This window comes from Schistocerca piceifrons, chromosome 1 (genome assembly GCF_021461385.2).
Source record: "Schistocerca piceifrons isolate TAMUIC-IGC-003096 chromosome 1, iqSchPice1.1, whole genome shotgun sequence".
Taxonomy (NCBI): domain Eukaryota; kingdom Metazoa; phylum Arthropoda; class Insecta; order Orthoptera; family Acrididae; genus Schistocerca; species Schistocerca piceifrons.
In genome coordinates this window covers 256,503,580-256,525,011 of record NC_060138.1, presented here as the reverse complement: position 1 = coordinate 256,525,011, position 21,432 = coordinate 256,503,580, and the positions used below count along the sequence as shown (strand labels likewise).

Below are 21,432 nucleotides of genomic sequence, written 5' to 3'. Positions count from 1 at the left end.
GATCAGACAGGATGCTTACATAGGTGTCATCTGTCAGAGTCCAATCTAGATATACCAGGGATCCCATATCACTCCAACTGCACACACCCCACATCATTACCGATCCTTCACCAGACTGAAGAGTCCTCTGCTGACACCCAAGATCGATTGTCTCCATACCTGTACACGTCCATCTGCTCAACTCAGTTTGAAACAAAATTTGGCCGACCAGGCAACAAGTTTCCAGGCAGATTAAAACTGTGTGCCGGACCGAGACTCAAACTCGGGACCTTTGCCTTTCGCGGGCAAGTGCTCTACCAAGCACGACTCATGCCCCGTCCTCACAGCTTTACTTCCGCCAGTACCTCATCTCCTACCTTCCAAACTTCACAGAAGCTCTCCTGCGAACCTTGCAGAAGTAGCACTCCTGAAAGAAAGGATATTGCGGAGACATGGCTTAGCCACAGCCTGGAGGATGTTTCCAGAATGAGGTTTTCACTCCGCTGTTTCAAGTCTTCCTGCAATATTGTGGATGGAACATCCAGCTTCTCGCAGGCCTACTATACAACCTTGTTCAAACTCAATGAGTAATTGATAATGGCGTCTTCATCACCTTAAAGGCGTTGTTGACTAACATCAATCCATTGTGTCAAATCTCAAAGATAACTAATGTTCACGACCATTACGGCACATATTTAAAGCAAACCCAATTTGAATGCTCATAGTGGCACTACAAGCACCCCTCTTATGAGACTAGCCCAAAATGTGAATAGACGTCATCTTTCAGACATAGAAACATACCTAGTAACTTTTGTTTATCTCACACAGCTACTTCTTGGTGGTGGAATTTTTTTCCATTAATGTATTTCCCTTTTTATATTTATTAATATACCATTTTGGATATAGAAGCTGCTCTAAAGAGTAATGCTGTTATGCCATACCACACAGAACCACACATAAAGAAGGGTTACGTGTTGATAAAAAAGAAGCTATAATTACTGTATCAGTGCTCTTTGAGGGCTCAACTAGGAGAATTTGTAGATTTTGTTGTTGATGCAAGTATAATGAACAATTTAAATACTACATTTAAGAAGAATGACAGTTTTTAAAAAGATACTCCTACTTTACAGATAAATATCATACATAGTGGTGTAAAAGTGATTTCTTTGCCTTAAATGTATGTTTAGGCCAACCAAGAAATGTAGCATAACTTACAATGCTTTCTAGCTGATTCTGCAACTCTGTAACACTTTCCATGATGGAAACCATCTTGTTGTTCATTTCTGAGAGTGAAACATAAGAAATGTGTTCTGTTTGTATTTCCTGCAGTGCCATTTTCTGAAAATAGACAAAATACAAACATTTATTGATAATTAGTGCTGTTTCTTCAATAGAGTTCAAAATCTTGTAGTAAAGATTTTTAAGGCTAAAATAAATTCCAAATTTTATTATATGCAACTGGACAGATGAGTTTAATTACTTGATGTTAATATAAATCACAAGCATAAAATTTTCAATGTGATTAACAAATTTGCAAGTTTAACCACATAATGTTTCATAATGCAACTATCTTACCTTGTTATTTATATTCATCAGTAAAATTTATTTCAGTTACACACACTATTGCCATTTGTAGCATTTTAAAATCAGTTTATGGCTATATGAGTATGATGTGACAATAGTTGTTAACAAAATAAAAATAATGATAATAATATAATAGAAGGAAACATTCCACGTGGGAAAATTTTTTTATAAAAACAAAGATGAGGTGACTTACCGAACGAAAGCGCTGGCAGGTCGATAGACACACAAACAAACACAAACATACACACAAAATTCAAGCTTTCGCAACAAACAGTTGCCTCATCAGAAAAGAGGGAAGGAGAGGGGAAGACGAAAGGAAGTGGGTTTTAAGGGAGAGGGTAAGGAGTCATTCCAATCCCGGGAGCGGAAAGACTTACCTTAGGGGGAAAAACTCTTTGTCTTTAAATATGTCTTTAAATATGTCTGCTTGTGTCTGTATGTGTGGATGGATATGTGCATGTGTGCCAGTGTATACCTGTCCTTTTTTCCCCCTAAGGTAAGTCTTTCCGCTCCCGGGATTGGAATGACTCCTTACCCTCTCCCTTAAAACCCACTTCCTTTCGTCTTCCCCTCTCCTTCCCTCTTTCCTGATGAGGCAACAGTTTGTTGCGAAAGCTTGAATTTTGTGTGTATGTTTGTGTTTGTTTGTGTGTCTAATAATGATAATAATTTTGATAATATTAATAATAGCCAATGGCCTTGCCACAGTGTCAGATCACCGAAGGTAAGTGCTGTCGGGCTGGGCTAGGACTTGGATGGGTGACCATCTGGTCTGCCGAGTGCTGTTGGCAAGCGGGGTGCACTCAGCTCTTGTGAGGCAAACTGAGGAGCTACTTAATCGAGAAGTAGTGGCTCCAGTCTCGTAAACTGACATATGACTGGGAGAGCGGTGTGCTGACCACATGCCCCTCCATATCTGCATCCAGTGATGCCTGTGGGCTGAAGATGATATGGCGGTCGGTCGGTATCATTGGGCCTTCAAGGCCTGTTCAGGTGGAGTTCAGCTTCATTTCAATATTAGTAATTATTATTAAGGTATTATAATAATCCATAGCATAGGAACTTCAAAACTTTGGCAAATAAATAATTTATCATTGTGTCATCTATTTTTGGAGACACTTATAATTTAGAATGTCCATGGATGGAGTGTTGTGCAATGACTATCTCTCATAATGTGCAGTACAACATGGAGTGTAATAACAAGGTAATGAAGTGTCAAAAATGGATGATTATCTTACATAGCATTTGGAATGTACTTTGTAATGTTAACTAGAAGTGACTCATTTCCATACCTACATCTAGTTTGCATTATACATGGCTGGTCATTAAAATTGCAATGACCAGAAGGATAGGAAGTAATGAAATTTTGCTTATTGTGCATATGCAGTATAGTAGAAAGAACACACGATAATTTTTTTTAGGTGGTTTAGAGTATTGAGGGTGTAACCCGGCTGGGCAATGAATAAAACTGAGCTTGGATGGCAGAAATGGGTATGTCACCCCATGTTATGTCAACTCTGTGCCAGTGTTCATCAGTTGTAATGGCTGACAAGTGGTGTCATGCTAATCACTCAGCAACTCATGACCAAATGTTTTCAGTAGCTGAGAGATCTAGAGAACATGCTGGCCTGGGTGACAGTCGAATATCCACTGAGCCAAGGTAGTTCAGGACACCATGGCCAACATGCAGCCTTGCATTATCTTGTTGAAGGATACTGAGATGGAGACCTCAAAGATTAGGCATAGCTCCCAGCCTTAACATGCCAGAAATGTAATGCCTGTCTCATTTACTGGCTTTGTGAGCCACAAGTGATGGTACGCTATATCCAATGACATCCTGTATCATCACACCAGGTGCTGGGCTTTAATAATGACAATGAATGCAAACTGACAACGCTCACACTCCTTGGAGCCACCACTCGTGGATACATCCATTACGATGCGGCTGTAGGAGTGCACCACAGTCAGCATGCCTCTCTTTGCTGTCTCATCAAAGTAAGCCGCAACAGTGGCCATTGTGCTGACAGTTCATAGTGCTTCAGACATCATCCCACTGGCTTGCTGCGAAAAAGCTCAATTCTTGACTCAAGGTACATGACATTGCTGTATGGACGTACATTGCTGAGCAAACAATATGAGGTGCTGCCCAAAATATCCGAGAATTTCATTGTAATGGTCAAACCAGTACAGTATTACATTTTGCAGCAAGAAGCCTCGAGGTACACATCTTAGCTACTGCAGCACAACATTGTGTCATCTTTGGTGCATGCAGTTGTGTGTTGTAGTTGTACATGTCAGGAAGTGCTTCAGTGGTTCTGCGAAATGTGAAATAGATAACACGAAGGAGCAATGGATTTGCATCAAATTCTGTTTCAAGCTGAAAAAAATTACAGCTGAAACCCACCACACGCTCACAGAGGCATGTGTTGAGAGTGCACTGAGTCAAGAGAGAACGTGTGAGTGGTTTGTTGACTTCAAGAAAGGCTGAGAATCTGCGGAAGATGACAAATGTTCCGGTCAACTGTCAACATGCACAACACTGGAAACGATTGTGACAGTGCGTGACATGATTCACAGAGACCGATAGCAGACAATTCACTTGGGCTGTCAAGCCTACATATGAATGAATTCTAGACTATGAAATGAAGATGAGATGTTTGTCCCACACCTTCTCAGCATCGATTAGCGAAACCTCACTATTCAGACATGCTCTGAGCTGCAACAAAAAGTTAGAGAATGTCCAAAATTCTAACCCAGAGTCATAACAAGTGGTATTCACCACTGTGGTTATGACCCTGAAATGAGCAGCAGTCATCGCAGTGAAAATGCCATCTCCTCCAAGGCTGAAAAAAGCTCAAAAAATTTGTAGCAACGTAAAGTTAATACTAATCAATTTTTTCTACATTCAGGAAATAGTGTGTAAGGACTTTGTTGCACATTATCAGACTGTCAAAGGGCAGTTTTGCTGTGAGGTGTCGAGGCAACTGAGGGAAAATGTTTGAAGCAAATGGGCAGAGTTGTGGAAAAAGAATGACTAGTTAGTGCACCATGACAACACACCCAAGCACATCTTGCTCACTGTGATGGAATTTTTTGGCCAGAAACAACACGGCAACAGTTCCCCACCCTCCCAATTAGCCATATCTTAGCCCCATGCAACTTCTACTCGTGCCTGAACAAGAAAAGCGCACATATAGGTGACATTTTGACTCGATTGAAGACATCCAAGTGGAATTGCAACAGGCCCTGAACATCCTTCACCTCGTGGCCTCCATGAAGTGCTTCCAAAAATGGGAACAACACTGGGGTCATTATGTACATGCTTAAGGTGACTACTTTGAAGGTCATGGAGGACACTATGATGTAAGCATAGTTTTCTGATTTTTGCAATGATACTTTCGGTTACTTAGGGTAGTACCTCTGTCCCCTATGATGCTAGTTCTGCGGGACCACCGAGAGCCCTTGTGGAATTGAGCAGGGCCGCTCAACCCATTGATTCCATATTTGCATGGCAGTTGTGGAACCCTAACCAACACAAGCATCAACACCACCACCACAGTCTTGATAAGCCACAATCATATTGTAGAATTCCTCCTCCTTATGCAAGGCATAACATGAGATCCTCACAAACAACCAACATTCAAATGATTTTCTCAATGAGAAACCTCTTAGATACAGAATGTAGATGACCTTATTCTTACCTACTTTGTGCAGTTGTGCTGAAAAGTTAATCATATCAAAATATGTAGTAGCCTTCATGCCAATTTTGTGTCTTTTTCCATGCTGCCTACCTACATTGTTCCATTGTGCTGAAATGTTAATCATATCAAAATATGAAAATTTTGTGTCTTTTCCATGCTGACTTCATGCTGTTGCAATTTTTAAGGCTAGCAGAGTAATTGCAACTGGCAGTCATAATGTATTGGGAGCACAGAGGTGTGATCCAGCTCTTAACTACAGCAAACTTTGCTGTGATGTAGCATGTGCTGTAGTACATCAACTCTGATCAAACTGACCAATTTCTGAATTAACATCCAAAAGAACCCCAATCACTCCTGCGCATAACACACTAACAGTGAACAGTAGAGGACATTAAACACATTGTTTTGTGGAGCAAAAAAATCAATGATGATGGCCCACCACTATAGCTAGATGAATTTTATTCTATACACCCATTTCCTCAGCATAAGTGCAGGAAAATTCCATTTTGTTAGAGCACATGATGCTGGTCTTTGACAGTGTTCAGCTAACTGCCAATACACAGAATCTTCAAGAAGGTTCCAGTCAAGGGGTCGAAACATTGACTGACTAGAAGAAACTGAAGCAGAAAATGACATGGTCTGTCATCATAAAAGATGTTACCTTCAGCATGACATACACTGCCGAAAAAAAAATACACCTGAGAAGACGACATTGATGTGGATCTGATGATGGCATATGTTACCTGGTAGATAGTAGATGTACTGATAATGATTTCAACATAGTCTGTCAATAGATAGTATAGTAACACCGCCAGTGTCTACTCTTTAACATGGAATGATCATAGCGAGAAGGCTCAGTGTGATGTGAACGCAGAGATGCACTTGTGCTTCCTACAGCCAACGACTGAGTTTGACAGGCATCAAATTGTGGCCTTCCAAGTGGTGGGATGTCCTTTTGGAGAACTGCTACAAAAGTTGGATGTGCTGTGTCAGTTGTGCAGTGATGATGCTATCAGTGGTCACGTGAACATTCTCACACCTGTCAATAAGGTTCTGGCCGTCCAAGGAGCACAGACAGCTGCCGTTATCATCATATTGTAAAGGCAGCAGTGGCAGGTCCTACAGCTACCACAGCACAGATAAGAGGACCTGTGAGCCCACATGTGTCAACACAGACTGTTGCGAACCAGTCATACCTAGTGTATCTACAGGCACCCACATCTCTAGCCCTCCAAAGCATCGACATGCACAGGTTGATTGGTACCATCAGAGGATCACTTGGAACATGGAATGGTGGATCACTTGGAACATGGAATGGTGTGCCGTGGTCTTCAGTGATGAAAGCCGATTCTGCCTGCACACAAGTGATGGTTGTTTGTGCATACAACATAGATCTGGTGAGTGCTGTGTCATAGGGTGCAATCATTATAGACACATTGGCCCCACACTAGGCCTTATGGTCTAGGATGTGATAAGCTACAACTCTTGGTCCCCTTTGGTGTTTATGGGGGGGACACTAGCCATACCTGGTATGTGCAGAATGCTGTTAGACCTGTTCTTTTGTCCTTCTTGCAACAGGAATGTGATGTGTTGTTCCAACACAATAATGCTTCCCCACACACTGCCTGTGAAACTCAATGCACTCTGCAAGATGTGCAGCAATTTCCAGACTTCTCTTCAATCAAGAATGTGTGGGACATGATGGGACAAGAAGTGACTTGTGAGACTTGTCAACCAACAACTCTTACAGAACTATGTGAACATGTCGAGCAGGGGTGGAATGGCACATCCTGGGACAGTATTAACCATCTGTACAATTGTCTGGATGTCAGAATAAGCATCTGCATTGCCACCCCATGGAGGCTACACAACATGTGCTAACATGGATGGTTCAGCATGGGTCACTACCTTGTGCTTCAGAACCGCTTGCACTGTTGATCTGTAAATGTAATCATTTCATGTGCTTCATATGTATTGTTGCAACAATAAAACTTGTGTGAAATGGAAACCTCTAAAATGGTGTACTTTTTCTCTTCAGCAGTGTATGTCAGGACTGCCATCCACGTGAACAGACCCACCTTTGCAACTTGTTGGGATATTAGTATTACAACATTGATGTCTGTTACTTCAAATTGTGAATTACAGATGTTAGCAGCACTTGTGTAAGTTAGGTACTACCCATTTCAGTAGTAACGTTTGGGTAGACTGCAAAAATTACAGCATTAAAAAAACAACTGGTTCATGACGTGATTGAGTGTCCCAGATGATACTATTTCTAATGGAAGACAAGGATTCATTTGGTACTCATTTGATTTAAGAGATGATTTAGTATCAATCAACACTTCATTTATTTGTGAAAGTGTCAGTCAAGATTCTAAATAGCTCTAGGACTTACCAGTTTCTCTCTTTTTTGTAAACTATGACACAGGAATATAAATTAAATAATGTGTATGGTTCTTATAACATCTATTTTGAATTCATGCTTCCACTTACTTTTTCAATGGCTGTTACTCTTTCTTCCAGCCTCTCAGAAATAAATTCAAAGTCCATCAGGTCTCTCGCTTCTGTTGCTGTGATGTTCCCTGGAAAGTTCATATGTGTACAAGTCTTAAGTATAGGCTATTCCAGCATTTCACACAAAGGACATCTAATCGAATTTAATTAGCTGCTTGTTTTAAAGTAATCTTTACCAAAGAGCCCACATATCTGCTGCAAAGAGTGCCTCACCGTTCCTGGCTGAAGCATATAGTAAATGGACATGTTGTTGTTGTTGTGGTCTTAAGTCCTGAGACTGGTTGCATGCAGCTCTCCATGCTACTCTATCCTGTGCAAGCTTCTTCATCTCCCAGTACCTACTGTAGCCTACATCCTTCTAAATCTGCTTAGTGTATTCATCTCTTGGTCTCCCTCTACGATTTTTTCCCTCCACGCTGCCCTCCAATACTAAACTGGTGATCCCTCGATGTCTCAGAACATGTCCTACCAACCGATCCCTTCTTCTAGTCTGGTGATCCCTCGATGTCTCAGAACATGTCCTACCAACCGATCCCTTCTTCTAGTCAAGTTGTGCCACAAGCTCGTCTTCTCCCCAATTCTATTCAATACCTCCTCATTAGTTATGTGATATACCCATCTAATCTTCAGCATTTTTCTGTAGCTCCACATTTCGAAAGTTTCTATTCTCTTCTCGCCTAAACTATTTATCGTCCACGTTTCACTTCCATACATGGCTACACTCCATACAAATACTTTCAGAAACGACTTCCTGACATTTAAATCTATACTCAATGTTAACAAATTTTTCTTCTTCAGAAACGCTTTCCTTGCCATTGCCAGTCTACATTTTATACCCTCTTTACTTGGACCATCATCAAAAAAATGGTTCAAATGGCTCTGAGCACTATGGGACTTAACATCTATGGTCATCAGTCCCCTAGAACTTAGAACTACTTAAACCTAACTAACCTAAGGACGTCACATAACACCCAGTCATCACGAGGCAGGGAAAATCCCTAACCCCGCTGGGAATCGACCATCATCAGTTATTTTGCTCCCCAAATAGCAAATCTCATTTACTACATTGTCTCATTTTCTAATCTAGTTCCCTCAGCATCACCCGACTTAATTTGACTACATTCCATTATCCTCGGTTTGCATTTGTTGATGTTCACCTTATACCCTCCTTTCAAGACACTGTCCATTCCATTCAGCTGCTCTTCCAAGTCCTTTGCTGTCTCTGACAGAATTACAATGTCATCGGCGAACCTCAAAGTTTTTATTTCTTCTCCAAGGATTTTAATACCTACTCCTAACTTTTCTTTTGTTTGCTTTTTTGCTTGCTCAATATACAGATTGAATAACAACCTTGTCTCACTCTCTTCCCAGCCACTGTTTCCCTTTCATACCCCTTGACTCTTATAACTGCCATCTGCTTTCTGTACAAATTGTAAATAGCCTTTCGCTCCCTGTATTTTACCCCTGCCACCTTCAGAATTTGAAAGAGAGTATTCCAATCAGACATAGTAATGACAATGGCGAAGTTCTTTGTGCCTTACTTGGTAGCTCTGCAACGATCACGAAAGGCAACAGCCAGCGAGAAATTTTTTCTAGTGAAATCATGTTTGATATAGTGTAACTTAGGCTGAATTTGAATTTCCAGACTTCGATAATTGAACGAACAACGAGATATTAATAGTCAGAACCCAGAACGTGTAGACCGCTAGACGTTAGTTTAAGTTCTGTTTGACATGCGTCACCAGTGCTTGGAATTCTATTGTCTTCATATCTTGCGTGACAAAATCGTTAAAATGGATAAGTATATGGTGAAATACAATAGGACTTCGACTGATAATCGTGATGGTGATATCGAATCCACAGCGTGTAGCAGTAAAAAGTGATCGATCTTCGGCAGCCTGACATTGAAATCTCTGAAATTCCACGAAAAATTATACCGGCACTGAAAGCGACAACCGCAGGGAGTTTAAAAAAAAAAAAAAAACATAGGATAAAATTATATACATGGATTGAGCATGACGAAAAAGATGACAGAGTTTATTTTTGTTGTGTAGGTGTACGTGGTGAAAACAAGAGAGTGCCTCCAAAAACTGTTACTGTGAAAAAGGATTAGTATAATGCATTCGTTAAGTACAGCTTTAAGAACTGGTCCGTTACCCTAAAACGACTTAAATCTGTAATTTGCATATGTGTTCAGTTAGTACAAATAATTCTATGGAAAAAGCGTAATTAACCCATGTAAAACAAAAGAAATGCAGGCGGCTACAATTTGTTTAAGGAAAATTTTTACTTCAATGATGTTCTTAGTTTGCCAAGGATTGGCCTTACGTGATCATGTTGACGAGTCTTCTAATTTTGTCAATCTTCTGAAATTACGTTCCAGTGTATCAAGACATGATTATTGAAATTACAACATTGATAAGAATTTCTTTTCAGAGAATTTTGATTCAACAAAGAAAAGAACATGATTTGTATACATTAATGTCGGACGAGACATCCGATATATCAGAGAGCAGATGTCTGTTTTCGTACTGTTGATCAAAATTTTGTTGTTCGTGAGTTGTTTTATGGTTTTTGTGAGCTCCCATTTATTGATTCAAATACCCTGTTTAAATCTGTGAAGGATATATTATTAAGATATTATGTGTCTGGTAATAACAATTGTCGTTGGCAATGCTATGATGGCGCAACAAACGTTAGCTGTTGTCTGCGAGGATTACAGTCACGGATAAAAGAAACTGAACCCAAGACTATTTACGTTCACCGCTTCGCACATTCCCTAAATTTAGCTGTTCAGGACTCATTTAATACCATTCCAGTATTAAGAGATATTCCGTCAATTCTCTAAGATTTGATTTGATTTATCCGTGGTTCACCCAAGACGCTAGGAAAATTCGGAAATCTTAAACAGCTGATTTCAGATACTCATGGCTATGAAGTTGGTCGAGGTGCTCAAGGAGGTGGTGCATGCAAGTTGTGCAGTGATGCCTGTACTACCGATGGAGATCACTTGGTGTTGTGTCTCCGTTGTGCATAGATAATAATTATGAAGTTCTTTTGCAATTTCTTAATGATATGCAAGATGAAAGAAACGATGCTGATGCAAAAGATAAAGGATTTCTAAAAGTCTTCAAAAATTTGAAACCCTGTTTCATACCAACATGCTAATTTTTGTATTTCAAAGAGTAGAAATACATTATGCAGTACTTCAAAAAGCTTCATTGAATTTCCACCTTGCTCGAAATTCTGTAGATGCTGTTTTATCTTCAATAGAAGGAGCTAGAAATACAGATATATTTATATCGCTTTGGGAACCCATCAAAGAAAAATGTGATGCATTGCAATTAAGTCCCTCTACTGTTTTCATGCCCTAGAAAATGCCTTCAAAATTAGGAAGTAGTGAGAAACATAATTCATCATAATTTCAAGAAAAGTTTCGAATTTTATTTTTCAGGTAATGCATCAAACAGTAGGCGGCTTTAAAAGGAGATTTCCACCCAAAACAATGTCACCTTGTCAAAATAGAACAGTTTTTAGTAGGTAAAGAAGACAGTAGTTACATTAGTCCTTTTTACGGGGACTATCTCGACTGAATAAGATTGACTCTTCATCGCGATATTTTGCTGGATGAGGTAAATCAGCTTAATGTTAAATTAGATAGCTTTGAAAACGTAGCGCAGTACTTGATTAGGACAGAGGACGACAAGTGCTTATAGAATATAAGTCTGTATAACACGATACCAGAATACTTACAATTATTGCGACTTCCTTTAACGACACATGTACTGCAGAACGTTCGTTTTCTGCACTTCAAAGACTGAAAACTTACACCAGAGCCACCATGAACCATGACCCATGACGCGTTAATTCATGTAGCATTATTGAACATCGATTCTGATCTCGCAAGGGAGCTGAATCTGCATCTACATCTACATGGATACTCTGCAAGTCACACTTAAGTGTCTGTCAAAGCGTTCATCGAATCACCTTCACAATAATTCTCTGTTATTCCTATCTCGAACAGCGCGCGGAAAAAATAAACACCTATATCTTTCCGTGCGAGCTCCAATTACCCTTATTTTATTATGACGATCGTTTCTCCTATGTAGTTCGGCGCCAACAAAATATTTTCGCATTCGGAGGAGAATGTTGGTAATTGAAATTTCATGAGAAGATTCTGCCGCAACGAAATACGCCTTTGTTTTAATGGTGTCCTCCCCAAATCCCCTATTTCGCGACAGTACAAAATGTGCTGCTCTCCTTTGAACTTTCTCGATGTTCTTCGTTAATCCTATTTGGTAAGGATCACAGACCATGCAGCGGTACTCCAAAAGAGGACGAACAAGCGTAGTGTAGGCAGTCTCTTTGGTAAATCTGTTACATTTTCTAAGTGTTCTGCCAATAAAAAGTGGTCTCTGGTTTGCCTCCTGACAGCAGTTTCTATGCGTTTTTTCCAGTTTAAATTGTTTGTAATTGTAATTGCTTGGTATTGAGTTGAATTTACGGCCCTTAGATTTGACTGATTTTTCATGTAACCGAAGTTTAACGGTTTCCTTTTAGCACTCATGTGGATGGTCTCACACTTTTCACTATTTGGGGTCAATTGCCAATTTTCGCACCATTCAGATATCTTTTCTAAATCGTTTTGCAATTTGTTTTGATCTAGCAAATGAGTTTACTACACGATAAACGGCAGCATCATGTGCAAACAACCTAAGATTGCTGCTCAGATTGTCTCCTAAATCAGTTATATAGATACGGAACAGCAGAGGGCCTATAACACTACCTTGTGGAACCCCAGAAATTACGTCTGTTTTACTCGATGAGTTTCCGTCAGTTACTACGAACTGTGACCTCTCTGACAGGAAATAACGATTCCATTCACAGAACCGAGACGATATTCCATAAACACGCAATTTTGCTACAAGCCGCTCGTGTGGTACAGTGTCAAAAGCCTTCCGGAAATCTAGATATATGGAATCAATTTGAAATCCTTTGTCAATAGCACTCAACACTTGGTGTGTATCAAGAGTTTCACAAGAATAATGTTTTCTAAATCCGTGTTTATTGCAGGTCAATAGACCGTTTTCTTCGAGGTAATTCTTATGTTCAGACACACATATGTTGCATATCGACGTTAATGATATGGGTCTGTAATTTAATGGATTACTCCTACCACCTTTCTTGAATATTGGTGTGACCTGTGCAACTTTCCAGTCTTTGGATACCGATCTTTCATCGAGCGAGCAGTTGTATATGATTGTTAAGTATGGGGCTACTGCGTCAGCACGCTATGTAAGAAATCTAGCTGGTATACGGTGTGGACCGAAAGACTTGCTTTTGGTAAGTGATTTGAGTTGCTTCACTACTCCGAAGATATCTACGTCTAAGTTACTTATGTTGGCAGCTGTTCTCGATTCGAATTCTGGAATATTTATTTTTTCTTATCTGATGAAGGAATTTCGAAAGGCTGTGTTTAGTAGCTCTGCTTTTGCAGCATTGTTGTCATAGCATTTCCGGTAGTATACTTTACGTACTACCAGAAACTCCTTGAATTTTCTGACAGGTTTCGAGACAAAGTTTCGGTGTGAAACTATTATAAGCATTTCGCACTGATGTCCGCACTAAATTTCGAGCTTCTGTAAAAGATCGCCGATCTTGGAGATTTTGCGTTCGTATAAATTCGGCATGCTTTTCGTTTTTTCTGCAACAGTGTTCTGACCAGTTTTGTGTAACACGGGGGATCAGCTCCGTCGTTTGTTAATTTACTTGGTAAAAATCTCTCAATTGCTGTCGATATTATTTCTTTGAATTCAAGCCACAACTGGTCTACACTTACATTGTTAATTTGGAAGGAGTGGAGATTGTCTCCCAGGAAGGCGCCAAGCGATATTTTATCTGCTTTTTTTGAGCAGGTATATCTTTGGAGAATTTGGGGTTTACAATATTCAGTCTCGCTACGACAACCCTGTGTTCACTAATCCCTGTATCCGTTTTGATATTCGTTATTAGCTCAAGATTGTTTGTTGCTAAGAGATCAAGTGTGTTTTCGCAACCGTTACTGCTCGAAATAATTTTCAGAAAATGCGTTTAGCACAATTTCGGGCGATATTTTATGCAAACCTTCGGATTTAAACATACGTTTTTGCCAACGTATCGAGGGTTAATTAAAGTCACCACCAGCTATAATTGTATGTGTTGGATATATGTTTGAAATTAAACTGAAGTTTTCTTTGAACCTTTCAGCTATTGTATCATCTGAATCGGGAGGTCGCTAAAATGATCCAGTTATTATTTTATTCTAGTTGCCAACCTCAATTCAACGAATTCATCAGCAAAACAACTGTCAGGAAGAGCATGTTCCAGTCTCTCCCTATCTAGGCAAGTGATCATATAATTTAAGTTACTTTTGTAGCATTTACATCCACTATAATTATATAGGGGGTAAATGTGCGTTTCAAAGTGTGACATGATGAGCATACCCCGAGATTTTCAAAAGTGAGTGCCTATGCATCTAATGCTAAATATATATTTACAAGTAAAGGGACCACTATGGACTAATACTGATAGGTTAAATTTTGCTTCCCTCTTTAAACGAAATATAACAAAATTTAATGGTTCAGGCTTGAAAGCATTATTACCATTTTTAAGTAATCCATAACTTACCCATGGTACTTCTCATCAGGAAGAAATGTTACACAACTGCCGAATGTTATCAGTAACTGGAAGAAGACAATATTACAAAAATAGTTGTTACAAAATGCATGAAACGATTTCTCATAACAGTACAGAATGTGTGCTTAGGCATGCAGGTCTAATAAAATGTCCTGTCTCTTGAATGGAATGTGTTCAACTCAAGCCATGTGTGAGAAGTGAAACGTATTCTGCAATGCACTTCACAGTGAGAGTATTCAGTCAAACAAGTAATGATCTTTAGAAGTGGCTATCCACACGAATCTATATCCTGCTGCTGTTTGGAACTAGAATGACGAATCTGTGTAACTTCCTTTTACCGAAGGAAACAGCATTGACACATACCTAAGAGGAGCATATCAGACAAAAATTGCAGTAGTCTCTCCCAACAGACATCATGCTAATACCATGTAACATTGTCTTTGGCCTTGATAATGGCCTCAGTTTGGCGAGGAAGAGAATCCACAAGGTTTATCTGGTATGCCATATCCAGTTGAAGCCATTCATTGGGGATTAGATCCAGGAACACCGCAGTTTAAGCAGGAATGTTGATTGTTACATCTCATCCTCTGTTCCAAATAGTCACAGACATTTTCTATGGGATTGAAACTGGCAATTTGGTGGGTCAGTTGAGGTATGAAAGGGTGTTCATCAAACTAGGAACTTTGAAGGGAAATGTCCATGGCATACTCATCAATATGTGGAAGAAACGGCAACACGCGGTCACCAAGAATGTTGACATAAAGTTCTTGGTACATATTAATCGTCACCTGAATGAGTAGGGCCAAATCATAGTCCAAAGAAACATTGTGTAAACATCACACAACCAACTCTGGCCTGAAATAGCTCTTTACACACTGCAGTTTAAACACCTGACTGGACTGCTGATTGACACCTTACTTTGGAAAAGAACCAAAGTCAGGACTGGTTGGACCACACTCCATGCTTACAAGTCAGCTACTGCCCAATTTCTGTGTTGTTTTGCCCACTGAAGATTTGCAGCTTTATTTCCTACTGTTATCAATGGTCATTTACGAGGGTGTTTGACCCCTAATGTCAATTGCATTTAGTGTCATTCTCAGCGTTCTCTCAGAAACTGGTTGAGATGTGCCTGCATTAGCTGGCGGCAGTAATTCCTGTCAAGCCTTCAAACTGATTGTCACTGATGAGGCGTGAGACTTATCTCTGGTCCCTGTCAGAATCTTTTTATATCCACTGTTCTTACTCCATGTTACATGGTTGCAAATAGTATATTATTCCTTGTTGGTACTTTGCACAGTCCACAATGACACATTGGACAGGATGCACCAATAGATCTGGCACCTGTGTCCTTCGGCATGTCCAAACATTACAGTTCCTTTCTGCCATTTCGTCACATCTAAATTCCATTCTTCTTATTGCACTGATTCCGTACAGCTGACTGACACACATACACACCTTGTCACTAATATGAATTATGTCAGTGTTCGATGACCAGATGATCACCTGGTATTACCTCTACACCACCTACAGTGCCCCAAAGTGACCAGTCTGCTCTTTTAAAGAGGAAAGTAACACTTTGTCTGGTTAGCTTATCAGGTCTGTTGTGTTGGACAGACACACAATATGACCTTATTGAAACTCAGTTCACTGGACTAACTGAGCTCGTAGACACCATTCTGGAACGCCTACAGTGTTTACATCACAAAATGTCATGCTGGAATAAGACTTCAGTGATTCAGTAAGTCCAACACAGTTAAATTTTTTTCTGAAAACAACCCAAAGTGTGAGTTTCAGCCATTTTTCCACTTATACAGGAAGTCAAATATTGCACCATTTATTCGGAAAACTTAGTGAGGTGGTGTAGTAATGAGACATTGGACTCATATTCGAGGGGACAGCGGCTCAAATCTCGATCTGGCCATGCAGATGTAGATTTTCTGTGGTTTTCTTAATTAGTCGAGCTAAATGCTGGGATGGTTCTCTTAAAAAGGACATTGCCTATTACCTGCCCAATCCAAGTTTGTGCGCTGCCTCTATTGACTTCTTTATCAATGGTGTATTAAACTTTATCCTCCCTTCATTCTGAAAACAACTCCTAGGCTGAGGCTTAGCGATTTCTCTGCAATATAATTTCTTCTATGAGTAGAAAACAGTTGAGGCTTTCGTGACCGGTTCTTGATGTACTGCTTGTTGGCACTCATTTCAGGATATTTAGCTTAATGTCATTCAGCCATTTGCCTGATGATTCGCAGCACAGGAACTTGACACCATCGAAGATTCATCCTAAATTACTGGTGGCAGACGAATATCCTGAAACGAGTGCTAACGGGCAACGCGTCTTCCAGGGGTGCTAGTTCAGATGCAGGTGAGCCTCTGTGAAGTTTGGAAAGTAGGTGAAAGAGACTGTCAGAAAGTAAGCTGTTAGGGCAGGTCTTGAGTCTATTCCACATGTACATGTACATTTACATCTATACTCTGGAAACCACGTTGTCGTTAAGACGTGATGGAACAACTTAATGATTCCAGATGGAACGACAACGTACTTTTGTACTGCGATGAATATTATGAGATGGCGGACGTCAGAGCCATGGGATCACCACTGTCTCCAGCAGTCGCAAATTTCTTCATGGATCACTTCGAGGAGCAGGCACTGCAAACTGCGACATAAGGGCCGTCTTGCTTTCTACGATATGTTGATGACACCTTCCTGATATGGCCTCATGGTGAAGATACACTACAGGAGTTCGTCGGTCACATGAATGGTGTCCATCCCAACATTAAATTTACTATAGAGATGGAGAAGCACGGCAAGCTACCATTCTTGGATGTTTTGGTTGAGCGGAAGGCAGGAGGCCAACTTGGTCATTCAGTGTGCCGGAAACCAACACACGCTGATCGGTACTCGAACGCCAATAGTTTCCACCACCCTGTACACAAGAAAGCGGTCCTGAACACGTTGGTTCATAGAGCCAAGATTATCTCTGACGACGACCACCTTCCGTCTGAATTGCAGAACTTAAAACGTGTTTTCGCGGAAAATGGATACAGCAAAAGAGACATCGCAAACGCTTTCAAGGGCCACCGACGAAAGACATCTGGTGAATCAGTAGAAGAGGCCAAACGGATTGCGTTACTGCCATATTGTGGAGCAACTAGCAGCAAGTTAGGACGTCTGCTGCAGATACATGGGCTAAGACCAGTGTTCCGGCCCGCCCACAAGATACGAGATATGTTGCGCCCTGTTAAGGACGACATTGCTCTTCGAGTGTCCGGCGTGTATGGTGTACCCTGTGAATGTGGCAGCATGTATATCGGACAAACAATTTGCACGGTTGCGGAACGTTGTACTGAGCACAAGCGCCATATTAAAAAAAGGGAGCTTGACAAGTTGGCCATAGCGGAGCATTGCCTAGAAAACGGACATAAAATACACTTCGAAAATACAAAAGTGTTGGTTCAAAAAAAAAAAAAAAATTGGTTCAAATGGCTCTGAGCACTATGGGACTTAAAATCTATGGTCATCAGTCCCCTAGAACTTAGAACTACTTAAACCTAACTAACCTAAGGACAGCACACAACACCCAGCCATCACGAGGCAGAGAAAATCCCTGACCCCGCCGGGAATCGAACCCGTAAACCCGGGCGTGGGAAGCGAGAACGCTACCGCACGACCACGAGATGCGGGCAAAAAGTGTTGGATCATACATCTACATATTGGGACTCCGTTATAAAGGAAGCGGCCGAGATTCGTTTAAACAACAACAATGTCAAAAGAGACCAGGGCTACATACTCAGCAGGGCATGGGGGCGGGCGCTGGACATCGAAAGAAAGCAAAGACAGATGCGCGACGCGGGAGCGGCAGTTTCAAACGTTGCGCCTGTCCCTGGCGCCACTTGACGTCACCGGTGCTGCCAAGGGCAATAGCTCCACTAGCTGTCCGGGTCGACTTACGCACGCACGCCACATTGGGGCTATCTGATTGGCTGCTGATGACGTCATCATGCCTATTTGGGTGATGTTCATCGAAAGCTCGAGGATTTTATTCGAATTGACGCGGCTTGAAAACCGAGAACGTTTTATTCATGTATGCCGCAGCGAAAGACTCCGAGGACACATCTGTATTCGTTATTTTTCATTTCATAAATTTCTTCCGAATTTGGTGCTAGGCCAAGCGCATGTACACACTGCAAACTCGCAACCAATGTGCAAGTGAGAGCAGTTGCATGAAATCCGCGTGGATAAGAACAAGCTCTCATACGGTTGGGCCAGCCGCGTGGCCGGCGGATATGCGCTCACTTGGCTGTCATTAGCATCGTCAATCTTAGGCAACTTCCGTCAACGTTCGCCAAGCGCATTCACTCTCTCACTCGTACCCCACAGGGCGTGCGCGCCACGCGGTTAGGCCACGCCGCTGTAGCACTCTAGTAAGAGCACTGCCCCTAGAAGGTAAGGTCGCAGTCCAGCACATAGTTTTAAAATGATGGGAAATTTCGAAACAGTACGCTCTCTGTTGCAGAATGAAAGATTCGGTCAGTCAAATACAGTTGTGGAACGTTCTGGCAGATAAAAACTGTGTGCTGGACCGGGACTCCAACATGGGAACTTAGGCATTCGCGGGCAAGTACTCTATTGAGCTTTTTTCCGCTAATTGACTGAGGTATCCAAGCATGACTCTCGATTCGCCCTCACAGGTTTAGTTCCGCCAGTATCTCTGTGAAGTTTGGAAAGTAAATGAGAGGTACTGGAGAAACTAAAGCTGTGATGGGGCGACGTGAGTCGTGCGTGGATAGCTCAGTTGATAGATCACTCGTGCAGTGCTCGCTAAGGCACAGGTCTCAGCTTCGAGTCCCGGCCCGGCACACTGTTTTAATCTGTCAGAAAGTATCAAAATCAATGGAGACTCCACAGAATAATGAAAATTCATTCTGGAAACAATCAGAATTGAAGCGCTGAGACAACAACAACTAAGTGCTTCACAGCAAGGCACCTTGAATGATTTCTTTCTCGTATGTGACAGTGATTCGGATTCTCCGCCAGACCCATTGTTGATATAGAGGAAGACTCAAAGATATTTGGGCTTCATACCACGGTTGCAGCTTGCTCCCGCAGAGGGTACTACTGCAGCTGCCAGCACATCATGTGGAAGCATCCACTGACGCGAGATTGTCTGTAAATACGCGCACGTGTCCAGCAGTTCTCGCTATTTGCTGAGGCGTTCGATACATACCATTGATATCAGAGTGATTGTCCTTGCTTGTGTTTATGGTTTTCAATTCGGGATGCTCCTTGTACTGTTTGCGCACTCTTACGAAGACTGTCTGTACACTTTAGATTTTGCTTCTGGCAAGCCTTCACTTCGTGAACTCTGCCATCATAGATTTCGGACGTGCTTGTTTGTTCCACCGGTCTCTGCATCACAGCCAGAGCGAGTGATCATAATCTGTGTTCTACATACGCAGAATACGATAGAAAAGTCTTTGCTGCCATTTATCAGTGTCCTATGGAAATATGATTTCTCTACTTCATAACAGTAAGGGTATAGATTTTCCATTTTCCATTATTGGCACTGTATTTAATTTTTAATCACCTAGTGTAATACCATATTCCGTGATGATACCAGTGTTAGAATAATATTATCCTATGCTTTCCATTTCGCTGGACGAAACTGAGAACTCCTTTTCAACGCTGTTTATTAGCCGATATCGATTTTGAAGTGTTCAAGCCCTCCAGATTTAGGTTTTCCGTTATTTCCCTAAATCGCCCGAGGCAGATGCCAAGATGGTTCCTTTTAAAAGGCACGGCCGATTTCCTTCTCCATTCTTGAGACAATCCGAGCTTGTGCTCCGTCTCTAATCACCTCGATGTAGAAGGGACGTTAAATCCAGTTTTCCTTCCTTTGAAGTGTTCAAGGCCTCATTAGACACGCGAGGTAAATGTAAATGTCGTGTGACTAGGGCCTTCCGTCGAGTAGACCGTTCGCCGGGTGCAAGTCTTTCGATTTGACGCCACTTCGGCGACTTGCGCGTCGATGGGGGTGAAATGACGATGATTAGGACAACACAACACCCAGTCCCTGAGAGGAGAAAATCTCCGACCCAGCCGGGAATAGAACCCGGGCCTTAGGATTGACATTCTGTCGCACTGACCACTCAGCCACCGGAGGCGGACGACACACGAGGTGACAGCTGACATAATAAGCAGCTGCAAAGTATATTATTACATAAACTTGGATCATCATCAAATATGACTCCATCTTTACTGGCAACATTATGTTGCCAGCAAAGCTGAAGCCATATTTGATGATGATATATGATTATGAAATAATGTATTTTGCGGTTGCAGAGTTTGTCGATGGTTACTTCGTGTATCTGACGAAGCTTTGAGCCCTTAGAAATTGGTAGCGCTTAATAAACAATATTTATTACGGCTGTGTAAAGTGGGTATCGTAATAAAGAGACTAAATAGTTCATTGCTCTCCGCGAAGATAGTATTTCGGAATTAAAAAAAAAAAACGATATATAATATTTGTTACTCCAGAATAAATTATAATCCCAACTTTTCGTAATGTGTAACGGGAAGTCAAATGAAAACGAGAAAAATGGAAAAAAAGTAAGTAAACTGTTTATGCCCGCCCGGTTGGCCATGCGGTCTAACGCACGGCTTTCCGGGCGGGAGGGAGCGCCTGGTCCTCGGCACGAATCCGCCCGGCGGATTTGTGTCGAGGTTCGGCGAACCGGCCAGTCTGTGGATGGTTTTTAGCTGGTTTTCAATCTGCCTCGCCGAATGCAGGCTGGTTCCTCTTATTTCGCCTCAGTTACACTATGTTGGCGATTGCTGCGCAAACAAGATCTCCATGGACGCATACACCACCATTACTCTACGACGCAAACATAGGGGTTACACTGGTCTGGTGTGAGACGTTCCCTGAGGGGTCCACCGGGGGCCGAACCGCACAATAACCCTGGCTTCGGTGTGCGG

General features: G+C 41.5%; 1 protein-coding gene across 1 annotated transcript in view; it reads right to left on the bottom strand.

Moving 5' to 3' along the window:
• LOC124709021 (epidermal growth factor-like protein 8) overlaps nt 1–21,432 on the bottom strand; it is a 164,331-nt gene that overhangs the window by 25,433 nt on the left and 117,466 nt on the right. The window contains exons 8-9 of the mRNA XM_047240700.1: nt 7,758–7,846; nt 1,195–1,317 (exon numbers count right to left, since the gene is read on the bottom strand). Coding sequence (XP_047096656.1) covers nt 1,195–1,317; nt 7,758–7,846 — 212 coding nt within the window. The remainder of the gene's footprint in view (nt 1–1,194; nt 1,318–7,757; nt 7,847–21,432) is intronic.